Source organism: Rattus norvegicus, chromosome 7, assembly GCF_021556685.1.
Source record: "Rattus norvegicus strain SHRSP/BbbUtx chromosome 7, alternate assembly SHRSP_T2T, whole genome shotgun sequence".
Lineage (NCBI taxonomy): Eukaryota > Metazoa > Chordata > Mammalia > Rodentia > Muridae > Rattus > Rattus norvegicus.
In genome coordinates, this window is record NC_141540.1 from 80,270,157 (window position 1) to 80,294,773 (window position 24,617).

Sequence of the window (24,617 nt, forward strand, 5' to 3'; positions counted from 1 at the left end):
GTGGCAAGGAAGCATGAAGAGAACAGAGCTAATAACATGTAATAAATATGCAATATCATATATGTATATATAATGAATTTTAAAATGCATAATATTCAATATACTTAATGAACATTATAAGCTTATAAATTGATTTGTTCTTTATTAAATGAAATTTTAAAGCCTCTTCTTACCTTTAGGATTAATGAAAGAAAAATTAAACCTCATGAAATGCCCTAATCATGATAGGTATTAGGTATTACCTCTGTCCTTAAACTTGCTGGTTATTTTATTACTCTTCTTCTCATCTTTCTTTCTAAAAATAAGGAAAACATCTTTGTAATATAACAATTGCTAAATGGTGCTCAATATAGTAATAACCAATTACCTTTATCATTTAATTAGAATATCTAAATGCGATATTTTGTTTTACTTTATTTTTAGAATATTTGGTTTATTTTTCTGCATATTTCCATGGACATCGCGGTGGCCAAGCTTTTCCAGCAACCGTTCTCATTTGCTTGCTCACTAGCTTACTCTGTTTATTTCTGACTTTTAGAAGTAAGCCATGCCTTTCCTTCTCTCCCGAGCCTCATTTTATTCTTGTTTCTGCCATGCTTGCAGTCATTTTCTCACTCTACCTCGCTCTCGACACAGGCAGACCAGTGAGCATCACCACAGGGATGGAAGGTATAATTTTCTTACAATCGAGTCTGTGTGTAGAGTTGCATGCTCCTGTCTATGTGATATAACTCCCTTTTAGTTTTGTTTTAAATATAGATGTGAGACCATTAATACAATTTGGAACTATATCCTAGTAATGTAAAGTATATAAATGATTTGAAACTAAAATGTCAAAAATACCTTCTGTTTGATGGACTAGAATCATTTTTTAATTATCCAAAAAGTTATTTTATTAGAAATTAATTAAACTTTACTACCAAAAACAAGAGACTGCTTATTACAGATGCTATCACATTCCTTTGCTAACTTCCCATATATAATTAACACTGATTTATTTGTATGTCCTCACAACCTGCTTCCCTACTTCTGTGTTTCTCAAGATGAGACTAATTTGATATGCATTGACATGCTCTGTTGCTGGTTACTTGCTCATAGATAACCGATCTACTCCTCCACAGTAGAGAAGCTTGGGTCTCTTAGAATGCTCAACCTTTCATCTCAATCTTACTATAACTTATTCTGAAGAAGGACATTTCCAGTGAATTGTGGGTAGAATAAGTCTAATACTTAAAAAGAAATTCAACTTATTTTAGAGGGAAATAGCGCTTTTCTGGCATTGAGCAGAATGTAGATATTACTGCAAAGAGAAAGAGAGAAGATTTCTAATGTTCTTTAAGTTCTCAAGGCCATTTGTAGCTTAGATTATTTGTTGTTTTGATAACATTTTAGTTATTTTTCATAATTTTATACATGTATAGTAAATTCTGATTGCATGGTTTCTCCATCCTCTCTTATACTCCTCTTACTCTTCCAAAGTCCTTCTAATTCCCAGTAAGTCCTCCTACTTCAATGTCTTTTTATGATGTGCATGCATTTATGTATGTGCCTGCGGTGCATATGTGTGAGCACTCATGTGTGTGTATGTGCGTGCATGTGCACACACACTATAGCATGAGTGGAGCTTATATTTATTTACATAAATTTATGTTAACTTTTAAAAATATTTTTCATTCAATATGTTTTGATTATATACTTCCCATTGCCCAAGTCCTTCCAGATCTTTCCCACCTTCTTTTCTATCGAATTCACATTTTCTCTCTCAAAATAAATACCTGAAAAAAAGGAAAGAAAGTCAAAACAAACAAAAACCTAGTAAGACACAATAGCAAATGAAACAAGAAGAGTACAAACAAACAACAAAAGAAAGCATGGAGTCCATTTCTGTTGGGAACCTCCTTCTGGAATGGGAATCATATACTGGTAAACTAATTTTCCCAGCAGGAATCAATTGCAAACAGCCTTTTGGTTAAGACTGGGACTCTGTGTCTACTTTCACTTCTCAGTGTCAGAATTTTGTCTGTTTTGAACCTGTGCATATCTTGTGAATTGTGAACCTTCCTCTGTGAATTCCTATGTGTCCTTTGAATTATCCATCATCTCTGGCTTTTACAATGTTTATGCCCCCATTTCCATATAGCACCCTAAGTCTTAAAGAGGAGAGGTATGATGATAAAGACATACTGTTTAGTGATTAGTGTCCCAAAGTGAATTACTCTGTGCACATTGTCAAGATGTGGGTCTCTGTGTTAAATATCATCTGCTAGAAGAAGCTTCTCTAATAAGGATTGAGCAATGTACTGATCTATGATATAGTACTAAGTCATTAGAAATCATTCGATTGCTGTGTTACTTAGCAGAATAGTAGTAGTGGGTTTTCTCCTCTGGCCCATGAACTGTCTAAGCTCAGGTTCTCCTCAAGTATAAACTTCATCTCATGGAATGGGCTTTAAAGCCAAAGAAAACTGGCTGGTTGCTCCCAAGATGTGTGTACCACTATTGCACTAGTGGGGAAATCTGCAGGTGGGTTGGTGCTCTGGGTCTCAGGATTTGTAGTTGAGTGATGATTACTTTTCACCTCCAGGAGCGGATAAGTTACATTCAAGAATCATGAGTGCCAGTTAGTAGGAATGGATTTCTAGGTGGGCACCAGTTCAGTTTCTCAATATTGATAAGCAAGTGAAGTTTTCAGCAATAGGGTCTTACCTTCAGGTTGTGGAGAAAAAACAAAAGGTTTTTCAATAGCCTGTGGTATTTGTGGAGTCTACGGGACTCCCTAGGCCTCAAAATATAAGCCATTTCTGGAACTGAAGAGTTTACTTGATGATATATGATTTCAAATTGGGGGAGAGGTACTGTTTTCTTCTGATTTTTTTCTGTCTTTTGTTTGTATATCAAGAAGGCTCCTGATTTTTGCATGTTAATGTTGTGTCTTTCTACTTTGCAGAAAGTATTTATTAGCTCTAGAATTTTCCTCACAGAGTTTTTAGGGTCTTTTTGTTATAAAATCAGTTCATCTGCAAATATACTTTGACTTCTTGCTTTCCAATTTGAATTCCTTCATTTCTTCTGTCTTAAAGTAAAAGTTAGCTTCAACCTTTCCTATATTGAGTGGGTATGGCGAGGCTTGCCAGCCAGGTATTCTTCATTTTAATGGAAATGCTTTGAGATTCCTTTTGTTTAGGATGGTGTTGTTTTTAAGCTTGATGAAAATCAAGGTTTGTCTCTTGTATCCTGAATCCAGTAGTTCTCAACCTGTGGATTGGGACCCCTTTGGGGGTAAAATGTCTTTTTCACAGGGGTTACCTAAGACCATTGGTAAATAAAAATATTTACATTACAATTCTTAACGAAATTACAGTTATGTTGTAGCAATGAGAATGATTTTAGGGTTAGGGGTGTCCACAACATAAAAACTGTCTTAAAGAGTCACAGCATAAGTAAGTTTGAGAACCACTGCCCTAATCCTCCGTGAAGGGACAATGGATCTTATTTCTGCATGTGATGAGATGAGACTGTGTAGATTTTGTCTTTTAGTCTGATTGCATGGCAGACTAAATTTATTAGTTTTGACTAAGCCATGCTGATCATTGTGGATAAATCTTTTTGATGTGTTCTTGAATTTTGTTTGCAAGTATTTTATTGAGAATTTTTGCATCTGTTTTCATAAGGATATTGGCCTATAATTTTCTTTTTGATTGTCTTTGTGTAGCTTTGTGTCAGAATAATAATGGCTTCATAAAAAGAATTAGGCAATGTCCCTTCAGTTCCCTTTTCCATTAGTTCTTAGAAAACTGGTAGAATTCTGTGTTGGACCCATCTATTCCTGGACAGTTTTTGTTGGGAGATTTTAAATCACTGCCTTTATTTTAGCAGGTGTTCTGAGTCTGTTTAGCCTGTTTATTTCATCTTGATTTAGCTTTAGTAGGTCTTATGTATCAAAAACAATTGTTTGGTAGAATGCAGAATTTTAAACATGTCCTCATGATTCTTTGAATTTCCTTGGTATCTGTTGTAATGTTTGTTTTACCTCTTATTTTATTTACTAATTTGAGTCTTTTTATTTTCCCCAGAAAACATTTCTATTAATTCTATTATTAGTATTTGTTGTTTCTTTATCATTGTCTCAGTCATGCCTTGTGTTTGTTTTTTATATTAATTTATTTATTCACTTTGCATCTGATCACATTTCCACTCCTTCCTCTCCTCCAAGTCCCATCCTCACATCCTTCCTCCCTTCCATTGCACCTTCCCTTCTGTGAGAAGGGGTGCCCCTCCCTACCTGGGGTCCCAGCTGGACCTGGAACATCAAATCTCAGGTGAACTAGGCATACCCTCTCCCACTGAAGCTAGACATGGCAGCCCAGCTAGGGGAAAGGGATCCAAAGGATGGCAACAGAGTCGGAGTCAGCCTCTGCTCCAGGTGGTAGGGAACTCACATGGAGACCATGCTACACATCTTCAGTCCTACATTTTATTATTTCTGGCTATCTACTCTTTTGAGGCATCATTTCTCCTCCTCCTCCTCCTCCTCTTCCTCCTCTTCCTCCTCCTCAGTCTTTGAATGTGCTGGTATCAGTATGAGATGCCTCCTGTTATATATATATATACACACACATATATATATATATATATATATATATATATATATTCACTTATATCAACTATATATCAACTGCCTTCATTGCTTCCAATAGGTTTATGTATAATGTGTTTTACTTTCATTCAATTCTAAAAAGGGGTTTAATTTCCTCCTTTATTTCTGTCTTGACCCAATTTTCCCCCAGCAGTAGTTTAGATTGTATATTTTCTGCTGTTTCTTATGTTGTTGAATCCAGCTTTACTCCATGGTGGTCATATAGTTTGCAGTGTTGTTTCAATTTTCTTGTATCTGTTTAAACTTGCTTAGTGTCCAAGTATGTGGTCAGTTTTGGAGAAAGTCCCATTTAGAAGATAACAAAGGTTTATCTTTTTTAAATTGAACATGAGTTAATTATATTTGTGTCATAGTGATATTTTTAAAAATATAAGAGCAAAAATCTCGAAGTAATGAATAGAACATTTTAGTGCTTCTCCTTAGTGGTAGTTAGCCTGTGGTTCAGTGGATGACCCTATGTCCACATGGGTGTAAGCGACACTAACTGAGCTCAGTGGATAATGGGGAAGGAAAGGGGGTATGAAGTGGGTAAGGAGATGTGTTAGGGATATTTTGGGGTAATGGTTGTGGGAGGCAGATAAAATCCACATTTATTATGTATACATAAGAATTTTCAAAGAATACATTTAAAACTTTGAGATATTCAACTTTGTTTTTCTGAGTTTGAAGTAGTTTCTTCAGATTCAAAGATCCATAATATTTTCTCAGACTTACAGGGCTGGTGTCAGAAGGGGAAAGGAAGGTAAAGGATTTACTGAAGTCAAGGAGTGAGGTTAAGACTTAACAATTTCTACATGTGTATGCATTGAAATCTGTTTGAGCCTTAGGGGTTAGTCTAAAGAAGTCTGTGCAAAGCCAGGCAGTCTCCAGAGTATTACTGACTTAGAATGGGGTTGTAATGTGGCTGGGTGTCAGCACCTTGCACTAAAAGTTGAGGTTTCATGTTAACCCTTAAGAGATATCAGGACTGTGAACTCTGTGGAGCCACAGTAAGGGTCCTACGTGTCCCTTTTCACTATCTGAAGACTGAAACGTGAGCGGATAAGTAACTTTAGTGAATGAGCACCACTGGAAGCCGAGACTATAGAAGAGTGGTTATTTAAGGCAGGAATCTGCAGAAACCGTTATGAAAAAGCTGCTAGTTAAAAGCAGCTTGGCAGTAGGTCAGCGTGATTTCTTAAAACTCAGTATAGAATTAGAGATCAGTGATCCTAAAATGTAATACATGAAGAATTGAGAAAGAAGGTACCAGGTGGGTGTATGAAATTTGCCTTTATCTTGATAAACAAAAGTTACAGAGATGCTTGAATATAGGCGATTAACCTCAAAATATCCTAAATTGTCACTGATTGTTTTATTTCTTGAACAAATAATGACCCTGGAGTGGCTCTGATCTGGTGTAGAATAGCACAGAGTGCTTCTTCAGAGCATGGGAGAGCCAACATGTAAATGTGAATGTGCTTTACATGTAAAGAGTATTTAGGCTCAGCCGCTTTACCCTCCCTCCTCCTGAGGATTTCTGTTTGCTTGTTTGGTTAGTTGTTTTGTTCTTTTGTTTTGTTTTGGGTTTTGTTTTGTTCTCCAGTTTTTTCGTTGTGTTTTGTTTTGTTGTGTTTAAGCCTTAGTTGTCCTGGAACTAGCTGTGTGGACAAGACTGGCCTGAAGCGTCTCCTCACAAATGCTGGAAGAAAGGCGTGTGCCACCACGGCTGCCTGACTTCCCTGTTCTTACAACTCACCGTGTCTAATTTGTGCTACTCAAGTATTCATGTGCGGCCATTCACTAGAGAATGGTCAGCCTATAAGGAGCCACACCCTTGAAGAAAACTGACTCTTCCTCCCCTAAAATGTATCAACTTTCAATAGCTCCTCAAATGGGGTGGGGCTTGTGAACATCTGTTGCCCCGTGCTGAAATGCTGACTAGCACGATCTTCCACAGGCAACCACAGCTGCTGTTTGAATGCAGCAGACTTATCTTCCACTGCGGGCTTCCCTGATGCTGACTCAGCAGTCTCTCCATCCCCCTTTCCTGCGATCACTCTCTTTCTTTCTGAGACTCCGGGGACGGGAGGGGCGATGGCCTGTTTGTACTTCAGTACTCCACAGGTGCTTACCTTCTGCACTTTGACCGGTTGTGAGTTTCTGTGCTAACCACTAGCCACTATACAAAGAAGCTTCTCTGAAGAGGTCTGAGGTTTACAGTCTATACCCATGGAGATAGAAAATTAGCAGCCACTTCCATACTCGACCCATTTAGCAGAAGAACAGTGATCACTTCATCCTCTATGATCCCCCCCAACCTCAGGCTGTGAGGGAGATTTATTGTGTCAGGCATGCATTTCTTCCTGTGGAAATAGGACTTGAATACAATGAGAAAGTGGTTGGTTACCCATATGGTATATTTCACCATTGCACACTTGAGCTTGTCTTCTCACATCAGTGACAATATAACCCTATATCAGAGAAAATAAAACCCTATGAGGTTTGCAGCCGGAGAAGACCATTGCCAATTTTCCTCACACATCAGCCTGAGTGGTATGTTTTGGTACATTGAAATTCAACTGTGTGTTCAAAAAAAAACTTAATTTTTCTTTCATTATCATTCTACCTATGGTTCTTAGCTGTATTCTCTTAATTCCTTGATAATTTTTCTGCATCAGAATTTTAGACATTTTATTATCTTCTTTACAATAAATGCATTCATCTTAGTCTACAATCTCTTCAAGCGTCTTTGAGACTATGCCTTCTTTTCTTTTACTTATATTAGTTTTCAAAAGAATATTTTTGTTGGTTGATTTTGTTTCCTGTCACAAGATGTCACTTTGATAGCTGGTCCCCAACTTGATAGCCTCTTCCTATTTCTGACTGATAGGCCTACGCATCCATATCCATTTGATTACCATGTCTGTTTCTTATTTTATGTATTGCTTCCTTTATGACATCATCATATCCTAAGCTTTCTCCCTCTATAGTTTGACCCGTCTCCCTCACTTCTCCTTAGTGAAGAGATTTTTACCATCCCTATAATTTATCAACCTTTATTCATGTTTACCACCCCTTCATCCGTGTGTATCCGTGTGTGTGTGTGTATCCGTGTGTGTGTGTGTGTGTGTGTGTGTGTGTCTGTGTGTCTTCCGCCACTTCCTAGGATGTAGTAATACTACTTTCTTTCTTATTCTCCCCTGACTGTTCTACAGTCTTGTTTTATTTTCCCTCTACTTCTCAAGTCTTATTTCTTATCATGCTTGTAACTTTGTTTAAAAAGTCCTATTACCATGTGTATTATATAGAACATCATGTGAAGTCAACATTATGTATTAAAAGAATGACTGAATATTATATTAATATGAGCCAGGGACTTCTTAAGCTATCTTTCTCTTGAAAGATTTTTCTCTTGTTAACATATACAAAAAATATTCCTCCAAAACTACAAATTGTAAGTCCAAAACTCCACTAATTTTCTGAAATTTTTCTTTTAATAATTCACTTATTTTTGTTAATAGTTCTCATTTCTGAGTATGGAATTTAAAAATCTATTCAGGGAGTTTCTTGGGGCAGTAATAAGCACTTTTCTATTGGTAAAGTAATGTGTGAGCATCATCGTGAAGGGACTGCTGAGCAGAGCAGCAGCAGACATTTGGGGACTCCCAGTCCTCATCCTAGTGTCCGTGCAAAGACAGACGGGGAAGGCTGCGCGAATTTTCAAGCTTGATGAGGGAAGTTATTACATATGGTAACAAGGTAGTAGATCATATTTTATCACTGTTTCTCATGATAAATAACAGTCCACACTCTCTTTAGAGACATACCTTTAAATGTTATTTTATGGAATCCTCAAAGGTCTGGTAACATCTTGATGGAGTTTTTCAATTTTAATTGAATAATTTTAATTTATAATAAACAAACCATTTAAAATGGAAACTAGCTCATAGAATAAGAATTTGATAGCTAAAGTGGAATAATTATATGAAGATTTTAATTTGTTGCATGTTCATTTATAAACCATTTTGCTTCTGTTATTTTTTCCTACAAGGAGACGGGGAGGGAATGGGGGACTTATGGACATGATACCAGGAAAGGGAATAACATTTGAAATGTAAATAAAGAAATATCCAATAAAAATAAATAAATTAAAAAGAAAAGAAAATATCGAATACAAGAAAGAAAAAAAGTAAAAATATTAATTAAGGGAAGTTCTTAATTCTTAAAAAGCTCTTTAGATGTCCTCAAGGAAGGGTATCTCATACTGTATCATACTATTTTGAGGAAATATAGATTTTGATCTTTTGTTCTTGTGTTTTCAAATACTATTTCAAAATAACTCTGCAGTCATAATGATAACCTTCAGTTGAGGACAAGAGTGTTGGTTAGCAGTGATCATGTTCTCCATTACCAGGGTCTGACCTCCTCTCAGCTATGTCTACAGCTCATCATTATTAGTACCAGATTGCATGAGTCTGCATATAGTGTTATTTTTGTTTAAGGTCAGTTGTTTTAAAGAATACAGTCTCTTTTTCAATTCAGCAAAACTACTTTATCTTGGCCTATTCTTAATTCTTTTCTCAGAGTCTGCATGTGCAAGCTGATTGTCATGGTAACTATTCTTAAAGTACTGAAATTCCATGTCAGGTAATTGAGGAATTATTAGGCAGATTCCTCTTCAAATGTGTTCAGTTTACAGAAGAGTTCTCTACATAGTGTAGCACAGTACTTGTATCAATCCAGAAAATTACAAATGAAAAATATGAACTATTTTAAACGTTGATTAAAATTATAAACTACTCAAAAATGAAACTAGACTGGATTGTTAAATCGGTTTTTAATGAGAATTGAATTATTTCCTAAATATTGCAACTTACAGATTTTCTTGTTTATGTTGTATACTTTTTAGAAGTTTGGTAAAACAAGTGGCTATCCTTTTTTAAGTGTGCACATACTAAAATGAGTTAAATAAGTTAGGAAAAATACTTATATTGAAATAAAAGCAATAGCTCAAGAAACCCAATTAAATATTGAAGAATGCTAAGCCCTACAAGTGGGTATCTATTGTTTCCCACAACAGCTGTTGCTAATGAAAGTTATTTGTATTCTTTTTGTTATAAATTTTTCTTTATTTACATTCAAATGTTGCCCCCTTTCTGGTTCCCCTCCACAAGTTCTTTACCCCCTCCCCACCTTTGCCTCTGAGAGGATGTTCCCCCCACCCACTACCACCTCAATGCTGCTATCTTCTCCCTTTGGAGGGCATCAAGCTTCTAGAGGATTAAGAGCATCCTCTCCCACTGAGGCCAGACAAGGTAGTCACGTGCTACATATGTAGTAGGGGCCACGAGGCAGCTCATATATGTTCTTTGGTTGGTGGCTTAGTCCTTAGGAGCTCTGAGAGGTCAGGTTAGTTGACACTGTGTTCTTCCTCCTGGGTTGACACTTCCCCTCAGACCCTTCAGCCTTTCTGTACACTAGCCCAGCTCTCTGTTGGTGTTGCAATACCTGTGTCCTTGTTTTGCCATCACCCACTATGGGGAAGAAAAGTCCATTATTAACCTAATATCATGATAAATCTTTAAAACAAACAAAGTTTGCTGTTCTTTAGAAATGTAAGAAATAAAGACGAAAGAGAGCTATGCACCTATGTTTGTCCTGACAGACTGTAATGAGGCACATTAGAGGTATTACATTAAAATCAGGTCACAAATTATCAGGCACATTTGTTTTAAAAAAGACTGTTTGCTCTAAAGTAGAATTTCAGAAGAGTAGGATTATGAATTTTATGCTCAAATTTCATTTTATACAGCTTTTAAAACTGTGATCAAATATCGTGTATGAATTTATATTTAATTTCAGTTACCATGACATTTTTGGTTGTGAGACTGTCCTTTAGGCTGAGCCATGTCTCTAACCCTTCCTTATTCTTGATATAGTTATGTAAAAATTCTGAACTTGACATAGAAAATCAGCCACATTTTAATTCAATGATAAAGGTTCTTAAAACTATTTACTTCTGTTTTATTTTATGATTTTGAAGTATTATGCTAAGATACTTTAAAAAAGAGGATGAAAAGTACTCAGTTCAGTTTTGAATAGTAATTGTTTTCCTACACTGTATGCCAGGTAATTCATGATACTGGGGAACCTGTGTTCTTTTTTCCTACCTTTCTCTAATTGCCCATTTTTTCCATTTTTGAAAATCAGAGAACATTGTTTGGTAAAGTGGACTGATGAGGTTGTCCTCACTGTGCTCTCTGTGGTCTGTAAACCGTCCCTTTACTGTGACCACAATAGGTCAGGAGGTAACTGTCTGAAACATTTAGAATGTATGTTACTGTTGAGTTCTAGAACAGAAGTTAATGTTCCTAGGTTTGTCTTCCCAGTCATGGGATTGAATTAGACTCCATTTATGACCCCATTAAGGTGTGTAAACATGATGGTAAGCTCCAAGGGACACGTGCCAACAATTGCTGGTCATCTAGGTGTAAATATTCTTGCTTCTACTAGAATTAACTTTTACAGGTCGGAGGTCACTTGTTTTTTGGAATTCCAATTTCATCCAATACCCACCTGAATAATTTAGTCTCACAGAAATGCACAGCTAGCTAATGGAGTTACCAATTCTCTGGACAGGGTGATTTCTGTCTGGGGATGTGTTTGAATATGGATATACACTTCAAAGTTGTCCTATTTTCCTGTAACCTCATTTCAATCTTGTGCTTAAAATACTCAAACTGTCAGTATAGTACAGTAATGAATGGTATTACCATTTTTATATATTACTGTTTGCTGATAAACTTCCTGCATAACTTCCTCTCTTATGGAAAATACTAGGAAACACTATTGAATATCTTTAAGCTAGGATGCATTACCCTTTTCACATGTTCTCCTCATTGTGGTTTGCATTGCTTATAACTGAGCAACTTGTTTACTGGGAATTAAATAAAACATTAGAGTTCTATAGAACTTTTTAAACTTAGTTAAAATTTATTCACGATGTGTTGGGAAAACTTTTTTTCATACACAGTTATTTTAAACTTTTAAGAAATTCTTTTTTTTTTTCCAAAAATCAGTTTGATGCATCATGACCAAATAGCAGAAAGGCATTAAAGATCAACTGAGCTGCTTTTTGACTAACATTTCAGGGATTGTGAAGCAGCAGATAGACAGCCATATCACAGATCCAGATCAACAGAACAACGGCCTCTCCTAGAGCGGACCACCACCCGCTCCAGATCCTCTGAACGTGCTGATACAAACCTCATGAGGTCGATGCCTTCATTAATGACTGGAAGATCTGCCCCTCCTTCACCTGCCTTATCGAGGTGAAAGATACATTGATCAGACTAACTCCCTGTCCGCACTACCAACACACCATTTTATTTCCCAACAGCTAAATGGTCTCTTCTATCATTTTTGGCTGATCACCAGTACAAGTCAATACTAACACCGTCAGTGTGAACACACTATTTATATTCAGTGGATATGATAGTGTGTCGTTGCCATTGTGAGTGGTTGCCTAACTGTCTGATTGCATTTGTTTTGTGATTTCTCATTAACCAGGAGTCCTAAGTAAATCCTGTCCTGTCACGTTCTTCCAAGAATGAGAAATTATGGTGCTCATTAAGCATGACTTTTCTAGTAACCATCACAATAATAAATTTATTTAGTTTCTATGAACATTAGCTATTATTAGAATTATCTTTAGCTGAATTTTGAGTTCTTTGGGATTTTATTTTTAGATTCATGAGTTGGTTTCTAATACAAAGGATATTTAGTATAAACCTAAGTAAAAATCTGACTAGATCAAGGTAAAAAGGTTAGTTTTAGGAATTTATATTATGGTAGAAAAATGTAAAGTTTCATTTTTTGTTTTTCAAGTTTAGAATTTGCCACCTGCTTTCATATGATTAGATTAGTAATTTATATTTTGATTTTCATAGATTTTTACCATAGGCTTTTCTGTCCATGTATGTGTGTATGTATGTATATTACACCAAAACATAAACATTTTTGGTGTTTAAATAATCATGTCTTCAAATGTCCATATTTTGTCATGTTCTCCTTTTAACAGCAGCTAATTGCACTAAAAATTGTGCTAATAAGCTGGTACGTAACCAGCTAACACACTGACTACATTTAACACTCTCTGAAAGTGTATTGATGGTTCATCTTGTAGGTCTCACCCTCGCACTGGCTCTGTCCAGACCAGTCCGTCAAGTACTCCCGTAACAGGACGAAGGGGCCGGCAGCTTCCTCAGCTCCCACCAAAGGGAACACTGGAAAGAAGTAAGTTTTTAGTTTTCTGATTATGCCATGTAGGAATTACACATGGAACTGAGGTGAATCAAGATTTTCTACTATCTTTGCGCTATAATTTTTTTGTATTTAACTATATGCATGATCTAATTTGACAGCAGTTATATTTGTGAATATAATGTATATTGCATGTAAAATTTTATTTGACGATAAAAAGAAAAATCTTTACTTTTATATACTTTCAAATTTGAATAAGTGTGTTTAAAAGTAAGCGATCATCTTATATAAGCAGCTGGATTATGATGTCTTTGCTAAGATTAGGAGATTGTTGGTGACTATACAAAGCTTATTAGTAACTAGCAGAATCAGTTTTCACACACTGCCAAGGACTGGCTAGCTGATGCACAATGGTGATCCTTCTCAAATCTGGAGTGGAAGCGAAAGGTAGCCGGAACACACAGAAAGCTGCATGTTGTACTGATGCTTGGAACAGTTGTGCTACATGAAAAGCCCACACACTTGAGCACATGGCTCAAGCAGCTGTAAATCTCAGCTACAGGCTCTCCAAAGGCATGGATAACAGGACAGGACAATTTTTAACATCTTTTAAGTCACAATTCCTCTACTTAGTAACCTTTTGAAAATATGTGTATATATACATATATATGTGTGTGTGTATGTGTATATACATACATGCATATATATATATATGTGTGTGTGTGTGTGTGTGTGTGTGTGTGTAGCCAAATTACTATTTTCATTTTCTTTAATAGATGATATATTCTATTACTTTGAAATTTTCTGTTGTTTTTGACCCCTGTGCTTTGGTTCTTCCCCCCTTTGCTTTCTTTTTATTTTGTTTTCCCTAGACAATGGAGTCAAGGAGATAGAACCTTATGAAGGTCTGTACATAAGGGAGGGTTTGTTTTGTGCTGAAAGCCTTTTGGGGGCAGTGCAAGCAAAAATAAATCCAACTGCAATTGATGTCTTTTCATACATGGTTTTACATACAGTTAATTGTTTTTGTTTTCTATATTCTAATAAAGTATTCAAATTTTATTTTCTATGAAATAACACTAAAGAGTTAAATGTTGAGTCAAGTAAGAGTGCAGAGTTTAAACTTCTTTTAAATAACTAGACAATATTTGTTCTTATAAAAATATTTAATTTACTCTAAAACTTTTTCTGGATTTTTGACTAAGACTGTAACCGGAGATATCAATTGCAGAGTGTGTTTATGCCATTGAGGATATATATATATATATATATATATATATATATAGTCTGGTTATATTCTCATCTTATGTTTTTCTGATGATCTTTTTATTATTAAATTTCACTTTCTATGTAAGTTACTGAGTTAGGTAGTGATTTTGGGCTTGTGTTTCCTGTTTTGTGTTTCATGTTGTAGCAGGTCTGCTTGGAGTATATCATGGATAAATATGACAGTTGTATGCATTGATTATCACACACTGCTTTATGCCTTAAGACAAGTACACTGAGCTGCAGTACGTGGACTGCCATGTGTTTGCTAGAGTAATAAACCTCTGCTGGTTTTAGCATTTTGACATTGTGGACCATGTGGTTTACTACTGAGTCTCCAGCAACTGTAGAAGTGGAACAATTGTTTATTGAGTTGAAAAGGAAATGCTGTCTTATAAATTGAAAAGATACCTCAATAGAATATAGATTACCACTAAAACCTGTCATTCTTTATATGTTTTATTGTCTTAGAAAACTTGTTGATTTAAGTTCTGCTCTTAGGAGTTGTGAGTGAACAATTATCAGCTCCATGGCAGCTTCTGCTTTCCTGTATCCTGAGTCCACAACACAGTACTCATGAGGATGATGCTTTCTTTTCCTGTTTGATAAAAACACATCGGTGGCATTGCTGGAGCAGTTGACTATTTCCATAAAACTAAATGCTGTGCCTTTGAATTGCTTTCATAAGGAGAACTCAATAATGTGCAGCTTTTCTCTCCTCAAAAACATGTCAGGTTTTCATTTTAATGTCTTTTATAGTGAAAGTCTGTTTAGGTGTGGATAGCTTCATGCTATGCAGTGCTAGATATGAAAGAAAAGAAACCTTACTACTGGAGGAAAATTTGGGTTAAATGATTTAAAGACATTTAAGAACACTCACTTTACTATTTTATTTCTTCATTTTGGTTTTTGTCTTAGGTAGAAAGCAATTCATTAAAACCACTAATATTTAGCAAGTTTCATTCACGTCTCTAATGGTGATTTTCCAGTTTTTATTTCACAGAAGAACAGTGTGGAAGAGGTTTTATTTTGTATTACTTAATGGTAGTGGCTGATTGTAGCCGCATTTTCAGCCATGTTGAGGCTTCAGAGATCCACGAACCTGTAAATTTTTCAGGATTAAAGGAGATAGTGATTACCTCTCCTGTAGATCCTCAACCTCTGAGCGAAGGTAAAGGTAGACTACTGGCTGGTAGTCTTAATGTTTGACTTTCTGCTGCATGGTTGAAAGGTCATGCCATTTACGGCATTTCTGGTGTAAACACAGTTGAATCATTTATTCTATCTTTAGTAACTAAAACACGAGAAAATTTAATTTGACTCTATGGTTTTGAGTAATTATTTTATATTGTCTAGTAATTAATTAGTTTAACATATTATTTATTTTGATCTTGAAGTTGATATTTTTCATACTCTTTGCCATAAACCTCCAAAATTAGAATGATAAAGTACAATGTACTCAGCCACCATAAAGCATCTTTACTATTATCTTCTTAAATATTGATTTTGATTATTATTTTGTAAAAATTATTACTTTAATTTTGTAAAAATTGGAATTTATAGTGTCATGGTTTTCTTCTTAGAAGAAAATTGATGTATAGTGTTTCAAATAATACACCTACTACGTTATTGTGCCTCCTATGGAATTGTGCCTCCCACATATCTTAAATCTTCTAGAGGGTCACGGTTTCTATTTTCCAAGTCAGTACCACTACCAACTGTGATGATTTGTTTACAGTAAACAATCTGCTTTCTAGAGCATGTCAGAAATGCAACATGTTAGCTACTTTCCTTTTTAGAAGCACCCATTATTTCATTAACAATTATTTGTCTGCTTATTTGTTTGTTTGTTTAAAATTAACAACCAGATTCATGGACTTATCTTTTTCTCTTACTTCTGCAAATACAGAAGTTACTGAAGAAATTGGGCGTGTGGAAGAAAAGGGGGTGGAAAAGGAGGGAGACGAGGTCAAGGCAGGTCTGTCTGATTGTCTTCTAAATAAGTTACTGTCTTAAAGTAAAAGAATCTAGTCAAGTTCAGGGTGTTTAATTTAGTCAATTATTTGAATATTCTCTTTTAATGATTAAAACAAACTAAAATTATAGGGAATGCCTTCAGCCTAAATATATACATCATTTATGAAGCTGGTTGTTCATTTACATTCTGGTTGTTTCTTTTACCTCTTAATAAATAACCTTCATGAGCTAGCTACTAGAAAATGTTTCCCTTATGCCTCCCTGAATTAATGGGACTCTAGCTTCTGGTTTCAGGGTTTCAAAACTAGGAGAGGGAAAATTTAAGATCATACAGAACAGATTTCCTTAACATTTAATAAACTATGAATATTTTCCCACTAGATCATTTACTAAACAAGAATTTTCTCTGGATTCCCTACCCCTGTCTGAACTCATTATTGCTGTAGCCGATTACTGTGGCAGCCGTTCCTCTCTGTGGTGGCTGACCTGTGGAGGCCACACAGTTTCTTCTCTTGAATTTTGTAATCATAAGCTAATTGGATGTTTTTATCAGTGTCTGTCAAGGTAAAATATTAGATACCCACAAATACATTTATGTAATTTTATTGAATTATCCTTATATTTATTTGAACCTCTGAATTGGATCCTAATATTTTTTAAATTGTCTTGAATTTTAGCTTTCTGGGAAAACTGCAGAATAATTTTAAGCCTATTTTTGTTAAGTATTTAGCTGGTCATTTCTCTTAATATATGACTGTATTTATGAGTTTTAAAGTTAGGTTTTCTGTCCTCCTCCACTTCTTTTTATCATTCTAAGAAAATAATCTCCTTGTATATACTGTGTCCATTTATATTTTCATGGATCCATTTTCTGAACCTTATTTGTAGTTTTTAAAACAAAAGGACATTATGTCTTGCTGCTAGTAATCAGTAACTTCCTAATTTATCAGGTAGAGAAATCATCAGTATATATCTAACAATGGAATAAAAAGGCGATCTTAATTGCTTGTTAAAGAAATATATATTTGTATTCCATTCTGAATATCAAATATTATCACTTCTAGAATTTCAAATGCCTTTCATTTTCCTGACTGAATGGAGTTAAAACTTTGTGGACTGCTATAGAGTAACGTCCTTTTCATTGGACTGAGGAGCTAATGTTTCTGTTTTCCTGTCCTTCATGTCTCAATGCTAATCTACTCGTGTCCTGAGTCTCACAGGAATTGGCTTCCAAGATAATTTTAGAGTTAGTAGTACTACTTGGTGACTTCTGCGAATCAGTGTCACTTTTGTTTTACCCCTTAACATAAAGAACCAGTTTACATTTTACATTTGCATTTTAAAAACCATCTTGTCACTAGTGACTCATTCTTAAGAAATTAGTTAAGTACATTATGTGGTATCATAGCACAACAAAACAAAACTTCCCAGCACATAAGTCTAGTACACAATGCCTCTTCTGTCTGGTTACTTTGATGACTCTCTCTATAGAATAGGGAACATAGATTGCATAGACCTTATTTTAATGTGTGCAGTGTGGGGTGTCATATTAAATGCATGTATCTATTTCTGCAGTGCATGGTTCATTCTTTTTTGGAGTGTTTTGATTTGGCTTGCTAATGACCTTAATTATTAATTATTGTTGTCTGGTTTCAATGTTAAAGACAACAGGGAAGAAACATCAAGCTTACCTAATAATGGGAAAAAAGGCAAGTCTAAAATTATGTATGTGTCTCTCTGTACTGACATTTATAATGTGTATAAATATAATTCATTAAATTAGAAAGTCTTAGTCCCAATTTGTTATTTAGTGGTAAAAAATACTTGTTTGTATCTATTTCTACTTATTTAATCTCTAATATTTTACCATAGGCTGATGATGCAGCTCAATGGCTTAGAAGTTGCCTAGCACTGCATGTGGACACACTCACTCTCTCTCTCTTTCCCTCCCCCCTCCTACACACACACACACACACACACACACACACACACACACACACACACAAAAGTAACTTATTGATGCTAAGACTCCTATTTTATTGAAATGTACAGATTGAAATTGAGATTTATTTTTTTGATCACATTAAATTCCAAAATTCTGAAGAAAATAGTGGTAATATATTATGAATTTTAAAATATAATATAGACATTTTCAATTTTGAATTTATTTTAAAATAACACTATTTAAAATAAACTCTTAGAATGAAACAATGGGAAATTTGACAATAACAAATGATAAATATAAGTAATAAGTAGAAAACATTTGTGGAATTACTACTCTATATACATGGATTAATTTGTTGCTGAGACAAATAAAAAGGCAACTGACTTAAATCCAGAGTTTACCAAAACTTAATTCAAACTATCCGACTTGTGTTTTGGAATAATTAATAATCCAAAATATCTATACAAACTTGTTTGCAATGTCAGCATTTGAATGATCCCATGAATATTAGAAATCTTTTAGTACTATAACATTTGACCTTTTGTTATTGAGCTAAATAAAGACATGAACACCTTAGTATTTCAATAGCTTAATTAATATGGCCTTTATCTGAAAAAGTGTTTTCAACCTGTCAGTCAATACTCCTTTGGGGATGAACGACCCTTTCATAACACTGATAATTATTAATGTCTGTTCTGTCATATGATTTAAAAGGTGGGAGTAATGTGAAAATATAGTTAAAATTAGAGCACATCACATAAAATGGAACTTTAACTGACCCTCAAGAGTTGTGTGTGTATGACATATTTATTGACTTCTCTGATGTTTCTTAGAACCCATGAAAGAAAATTTTTATATATATTTAAGTATAACTGAAAAAGTACATCTTCAAGTTCATTCCATTATTTGACTGCATAAGTTGTGAACACATACTGCCATATTGGCTTGATGAACATCTAAGTATTAAGTGGGATCTGTTCCCATGGGGTCACTGGGTCAAAGGCCTCCAACTGTGATGGCTTATTCTGTCCTCTCTTACCTTGATGTCTCCTTAAGCAAGGCTACTTCAGACTCTTCAGGTTTCCCAGTTTCTTTTTTCCTGTACACAAAGCTTCCTGTCCTTAATGCATATTGGCTCTTTTTACTCTTTGCAAACTTTTTATTTGCCCTTGCATCACTGTAAACATTTTTATCAGCATAAAGAGTAATACTTTATGTATAATGGTCCTCCATGTGATATAACTAAGCCTAGCATTAGTTATTAATGAACAACAGTTTGAATGATGAGAACTTTGAATGGTTTGTAGGTAATTTCTCATTTTAATCTAGTATTTGGATCTGTAGGGTTTTTTAGCCTATTACTCAGGTCAAGCTATCTGGTATTATATTTTATTATGGTGTTGTTGTTTAGCTTTGTATATTTTGTTAATATTTAGTAATACACACAGACAACTTACTACGAGAGCTGTTTTGAATAGGTTTGTTTTCTGTGTAGGTTTTCCACACATTTTTCTCAACCATCTTATTACTTCATATTCTGCCATTTCCTAACAACTTGTTTTAATATTGCAAAGTATTTAGATTTTCTAAAGCATTGAAATACAGTTATTGTTGAAGGATCAGCCTGTGCTATTATCACTTACAAATTTTCATGGGAAGTAAGTGTAGAAAATCAAATTATGCACAGAAGGATTCTGAAAAATTTGGTCTAGAGTATGAGCTATCTAGGATGAAAACTGTTCTGTTGTAACCTTGTTGCCCTTTAGATTTAGTATACATTTTCTTTTTGAAATAATTTAGCATATTTAAATTGCTTCAAATAAGTTTTTCATATAGTCAGTACTATATTAGCATTAGCTATTAGTATAATTTCTCAGACATATTATAATTAAATAATTTGTAATTATATAATATAAAATTCTAGAAATTATAATTTCTTGTGTGAACCTTGGATACTCTGAAAGCATGAGTTTTAGATTTAAAGTCATATTTGATTATGACCATCAAACTGAATGAACTCTACTGTTACACACACACACACACACACACACACACACACACACACACACACACTATAGTTTGATAGTTCGTTACTGGTGCTATGCTCCAGATAAAAGACTATATAACACAGTAGAAATGAATGGATGGACTATTAAAGCATGTTATTTTATGATTTCAATATATTCATTGATGTTATTTATACATGCTTAGCTATGTATTTGAAAGTGTAGAGAGCTTTAGAATGCTTTTGGCACACAATTTATCAGGATTTTTCAGTCCATTATTACTTTTCAATACTCCCTACAGATGCACTGCCAGTCAACTTCTTGTGTCTTCATCTTACGTTTCCTTCTCAGACTTTGTGAACTTTGGCAAGTCACTTAATTTCACTATGCTTCAGCTTCCTCTTGTGTTAAATAAGATACCACAGAGGATTTGAATTGAAACTTGGTGGTTTTGGAAATGTGGTTGATAGAAACTGATGTCCCAAGCATTTTTGATTCTAATTACTTATTATCTTATTATTGTTTAATGATACATTATTTTAGAAAGTTATCACACAGTTTAATTGGCCATCAGTGATGTATTATTGTATAGCATAACATTTTATAAAATCCCTCCCAAAATGTACAGTGAGTTGTATATAAAAATATTTTGTTTCTTGGGTATAATTTTTAATGTAAAATTGTCTTTGGAATTTCATATTTAGCTAATGTAAATAAGAAAGAAATGAAAAACGCATAGATGGAGGAAAGAACGACATAAGGAAAGACAGAAGAGAGGCAGGGTGAGGGGAAGAAGTAGATACTGTTGAATTCACTCATACAGCTGCTTGCTTTGGCCTGCTTTCTAGGAACTGGGTAATATTTAAGCTGATGAGAATACATGAGGATGTTAACTATGATCTTTGCTTTGCTGCCTTTCTGTGTTCTTACAAATGCTTTCAATGCAAGGGATTGTGAATAACTGTCTTAATCTCAAAAAAATGATTTATATCTGTACAGGCATAGATTTCAGTGTGGAGTTCATACTGCATTACTTCCCTGTGTATATAAAATGACAACATAGCCAATGTTGATACAAGAGTCGAAAATACTTTATATATCATGAATTTCTAGCATATACTTTTGAGCAGGATGGGTGCTCAATCACACTTATGTTTATGGAAAAGCTTGGTGACCGTGAACAAGCTGGACTTGGAAGTTAAGCAAACAAAGCATATACTATTTAGAGTATATGCTGATATTTTATGGCTCAAGGAAGGATAGAGGCTACAATAAGAGAAAGAATAAGACATCCCGATATCTACTTGTGTGGCATTAAGTCCTTGTGAGCACACATTTTCTAGTTTCTAACCTCTGTTTCCGTATCATGACTGTCTTCTCCTTTTCTCATATGATCTTATCTGTACTTCCAAATGCTTAGGTAACTAATTAGGTTTAGGAAAGTAGTCCATTGAATGCATGACTTTCGTGGCTGCTGTTGAGATCCACATCATTGACTTTCTTGATATAATTTGTAAAGCATCTTTTTTTAGAAATTTGACATTAGTTTCGTGTTAGGGAGGTTTTTTGGTGTGGATGAATGAATGCCCCCATCTCACCTGTTTCATGGGGTCCTTTTGATTTAGCTCTTTGAGACAGAGTTTCACTCTAATTCTAGGATTGAGAGTCTGAGGCAGAAGGATCACTGTATATTTGAGACCAAACTGGTCAGCACAGTACTAGGACTACATAGTGAGAACCTAGTCAACAAAATCTAAAGCCTCTTTACAATTAACTGGAGCACTGGGATTGTCTTCTGCTCGACACCCGTACACTTGGGTACTAAGCAAGCTCTACATTTTAGGACTTGTGTTCAAAGCTTTGTCTTCAAAGTGTACAAGATCTCCAGGCCCTGAGTTAGGTTATCTGAAGGCTAGTTCATCTGAGAATAAGAAATAACACATTTCTCCTGTTGCCAGCATGCAACTGTGAAACTTCGTAGATTCAGGTATTTGAAATTACTTGTTAACCTAGGATAAATATTTTGTTCTCATACTTACTAATTAGAAGTCTCCTGTGTGCTGTATAGAGTCTGTGTGCTGTGTGATATGTATTAGAGCACATTAAAGCACATTGAGCAAAATCTAGCTAATATAGAAGTCTGTGCTCTTTAGATCAATTTTGATACAAAATTATCTGTTGTGATGAGGCTACCTGGAATACAGTAGCTTTGCAGACATTGTTCACCTCATAGTTAAATCCTCGAGACTTATCTGCTTCAAATTACTTAATTTATTAAGTCAATACTAAGTTATCTCATCTACACACTATAAATACTAAAATAAAGTAATAATTTAGGATTTTCATACCTCGAAATGATTAAATTTTAACAATATGTCAGCTTAATAACACTGTAAAATTTAGATCCACGACTGAATTCTAAACAGTGAAATGATTAATTGGAATCTTCGGGAAAATGAAAGTATTTTACTAAGAGAAACTTATCTCCTTAGTGATTCCTAACTCATTTAGAGCATATTGATACATTAGTTCAAAATAATAGACAAATTAACTTACATTCTACAAATCTGATTTTCCCTTAGTAATAATCGTGACCAGCTTTGTTAAATGGGAATGCTCTGTTACATAGGAAGACTAGTAGGTAAAGAGACAGCTTTATGTATGGTGAGATTTTATGCAATTTTTTTTCTTTTTTTTTATTAACTTGAGTATTTCTTATTTACATTTCGAGTGTTATTCCCTTTTCCAGTTTCCGGGCAAACATCCCCCTCCCCCCTCCCCCCTCCCCTTCCTTATGGGTGTTCCCCTCCCCACCCTCCCCCCATTGCCGCCCTCCCCCCACCAGTCTAGTTCACTGGGGGTTCAGTCTTAGCAGGACCCAGGGCTTCCCCTTCCACTGGTGCTCTTACTAGGATATTCAATGCTACCTATGGGGTCAGAGTCCAGGGTCAGTCCATGTATAGTCTTTAGGTAGTGGCTTAGTCCCTGGAAGCTCTGGTTGCTTGGCATTGTTGTACTTTTGGGGTCTCGAGCCCCTTCAAGCTCTTCCAGTTCTTTCTCTGATTCCTTCAACCGGGGTCCCGTTCTCAGTTCAGTGGTTTGCTGCTGGCATTCGCCTCTGTATTTGCTGTATTCTGGCTGTGTCTCTCAGGAGCGATCTACATCCGGCTCCTGTCGGCCTGCACTTCTTTGCTTCATCCATCTTGTCTAATTGGGTGGCTGTATATGTATGGGCCACATGTGGGGCAGACTCTGAATGGGTGTTCCTTCAGTCTCTGTTTTAATCTTTGCCTCTCTCTTCCCTGCCAAGGGTATTCTTGTTCCCCTTTTAAAGAAGGAGTGAAGCATTCACATTTTGATCATCAGTCTTGAGTTTCATTTGTTCTAACATGTGCATAGTAGCAATGGTTTACCACTGTGTAGAGGAATGTGAATAAAGACATAGCCAGAGAGTCCATAGTAGAAACATAAAACTGACTCTTAAAAGTTTTCCTCCTAGCAAGCGCAAGGCCCTGGGTTCGGTCCCCAGCTCCGAAAAAAAAAAAAAAGAAAAAAAAAGTTTTCCTGACTTCCATGCATGTTCTAATTCTCTCTCTCTCTCTCTCTCTCTCTCTCTCTCTCTCTCTCTCTCTCTCTGTGAGTGCATGTGTGTGTGTTAGCATGTGCACACAGGAACATTGTGTATGGGAAGACACAATGCAATAAATACACATGCAATAAATAAATTTTTAAAAAAGAAGATAAGAAGGTTGCTTTTTTTTTTAACTTGAGTATTTCTTATATACATTTCGAGTGTTACTCCCTTTCCCGGTTTCCAGGCAAACATTCCCCTAATCCCTCCCCCTCCCTTTCTTTATGGGTGTTCCCCTCCCCATCCTCCCCCCATTGCCGCCCTGCCCCCAACAATCTAGTTCACTGGGGGTTCAGTCTTAGCAGGACCCAGGGTTGCTTTTAAGAACTGGTGCTGGGGTTGGGGATTTAGCTCAGCAGTAGAGCACTTGCCAGCAAGCGCAAGGCCCTGGGTTCGGTCCCCAGGTCCAAAAAAAAAAAAAAAAAAAAAAAAAGAAAAGAAAAAAGAAAAAAGAAAGAACTAGTGCTTCTCCCCCATGGGAGGAGGAGGAGTGTGATGAGAAACTGTAAGAGGTTGGAATAGGGGGGACAACTGTTGGACTAGAAATAAAGTAATAAAAAAGGAGAGAACAAGCCCTTTAACATCTATAAGTTCATAAATAAATTCAAAGTCAAATTACTTTAAAAGAAAGAAGTAATGCAAAATTGAGATTTAGTGGTTGAGAGGAACATTTTAGTATTTGCCCAACAAGTTGCTATCCCTTTGTCCATCACTCTATCTCTTTTCCTCTTCATCTAGCTTGTGTCCACTCTGCTTCATCCACAGTGACCTCTCGGTTTCTCTGGACATACTTCTAACTTAAAATGTTTACACTTGACTATTCTTACATGTAACGTCCTTTTCTCCTGAATGACCTTAATCTCTGAGGTTCTTTATTCAAGACTAGCCTAC

The 24,617-nt window shown here is 35.4% G+C and overlaps 1 protein-coding gene across 50 annotated transcripts in view; it reads left to right on the forward strand.

Moving 5' to 3' along the window:
- Rims2 (regulating synaptic membrane exocytosis 2) overlaps positions 1–24,617 on the forward strand; it is a 520,587-nt gene that overhangs the window by 346,929 nt on the left and 149,041 nt on the right. For 27 of the 50 annotated variants that reach the window (XM_087555408.1, XM_087555415.1, XM_087555422.1 and 24 more), the window contains 3 exon segments: positions 604–669; positions 11,791–11,970; positions 12,825–12,934. In XM_087555408.1, coding sequence (XP_087411534.1) covers positions 604–669; positions 11,791–11,970; positions 12,825–12,934 — 356 coding nt within the window. 50 annotated transcript variants of the gene reach the window in all.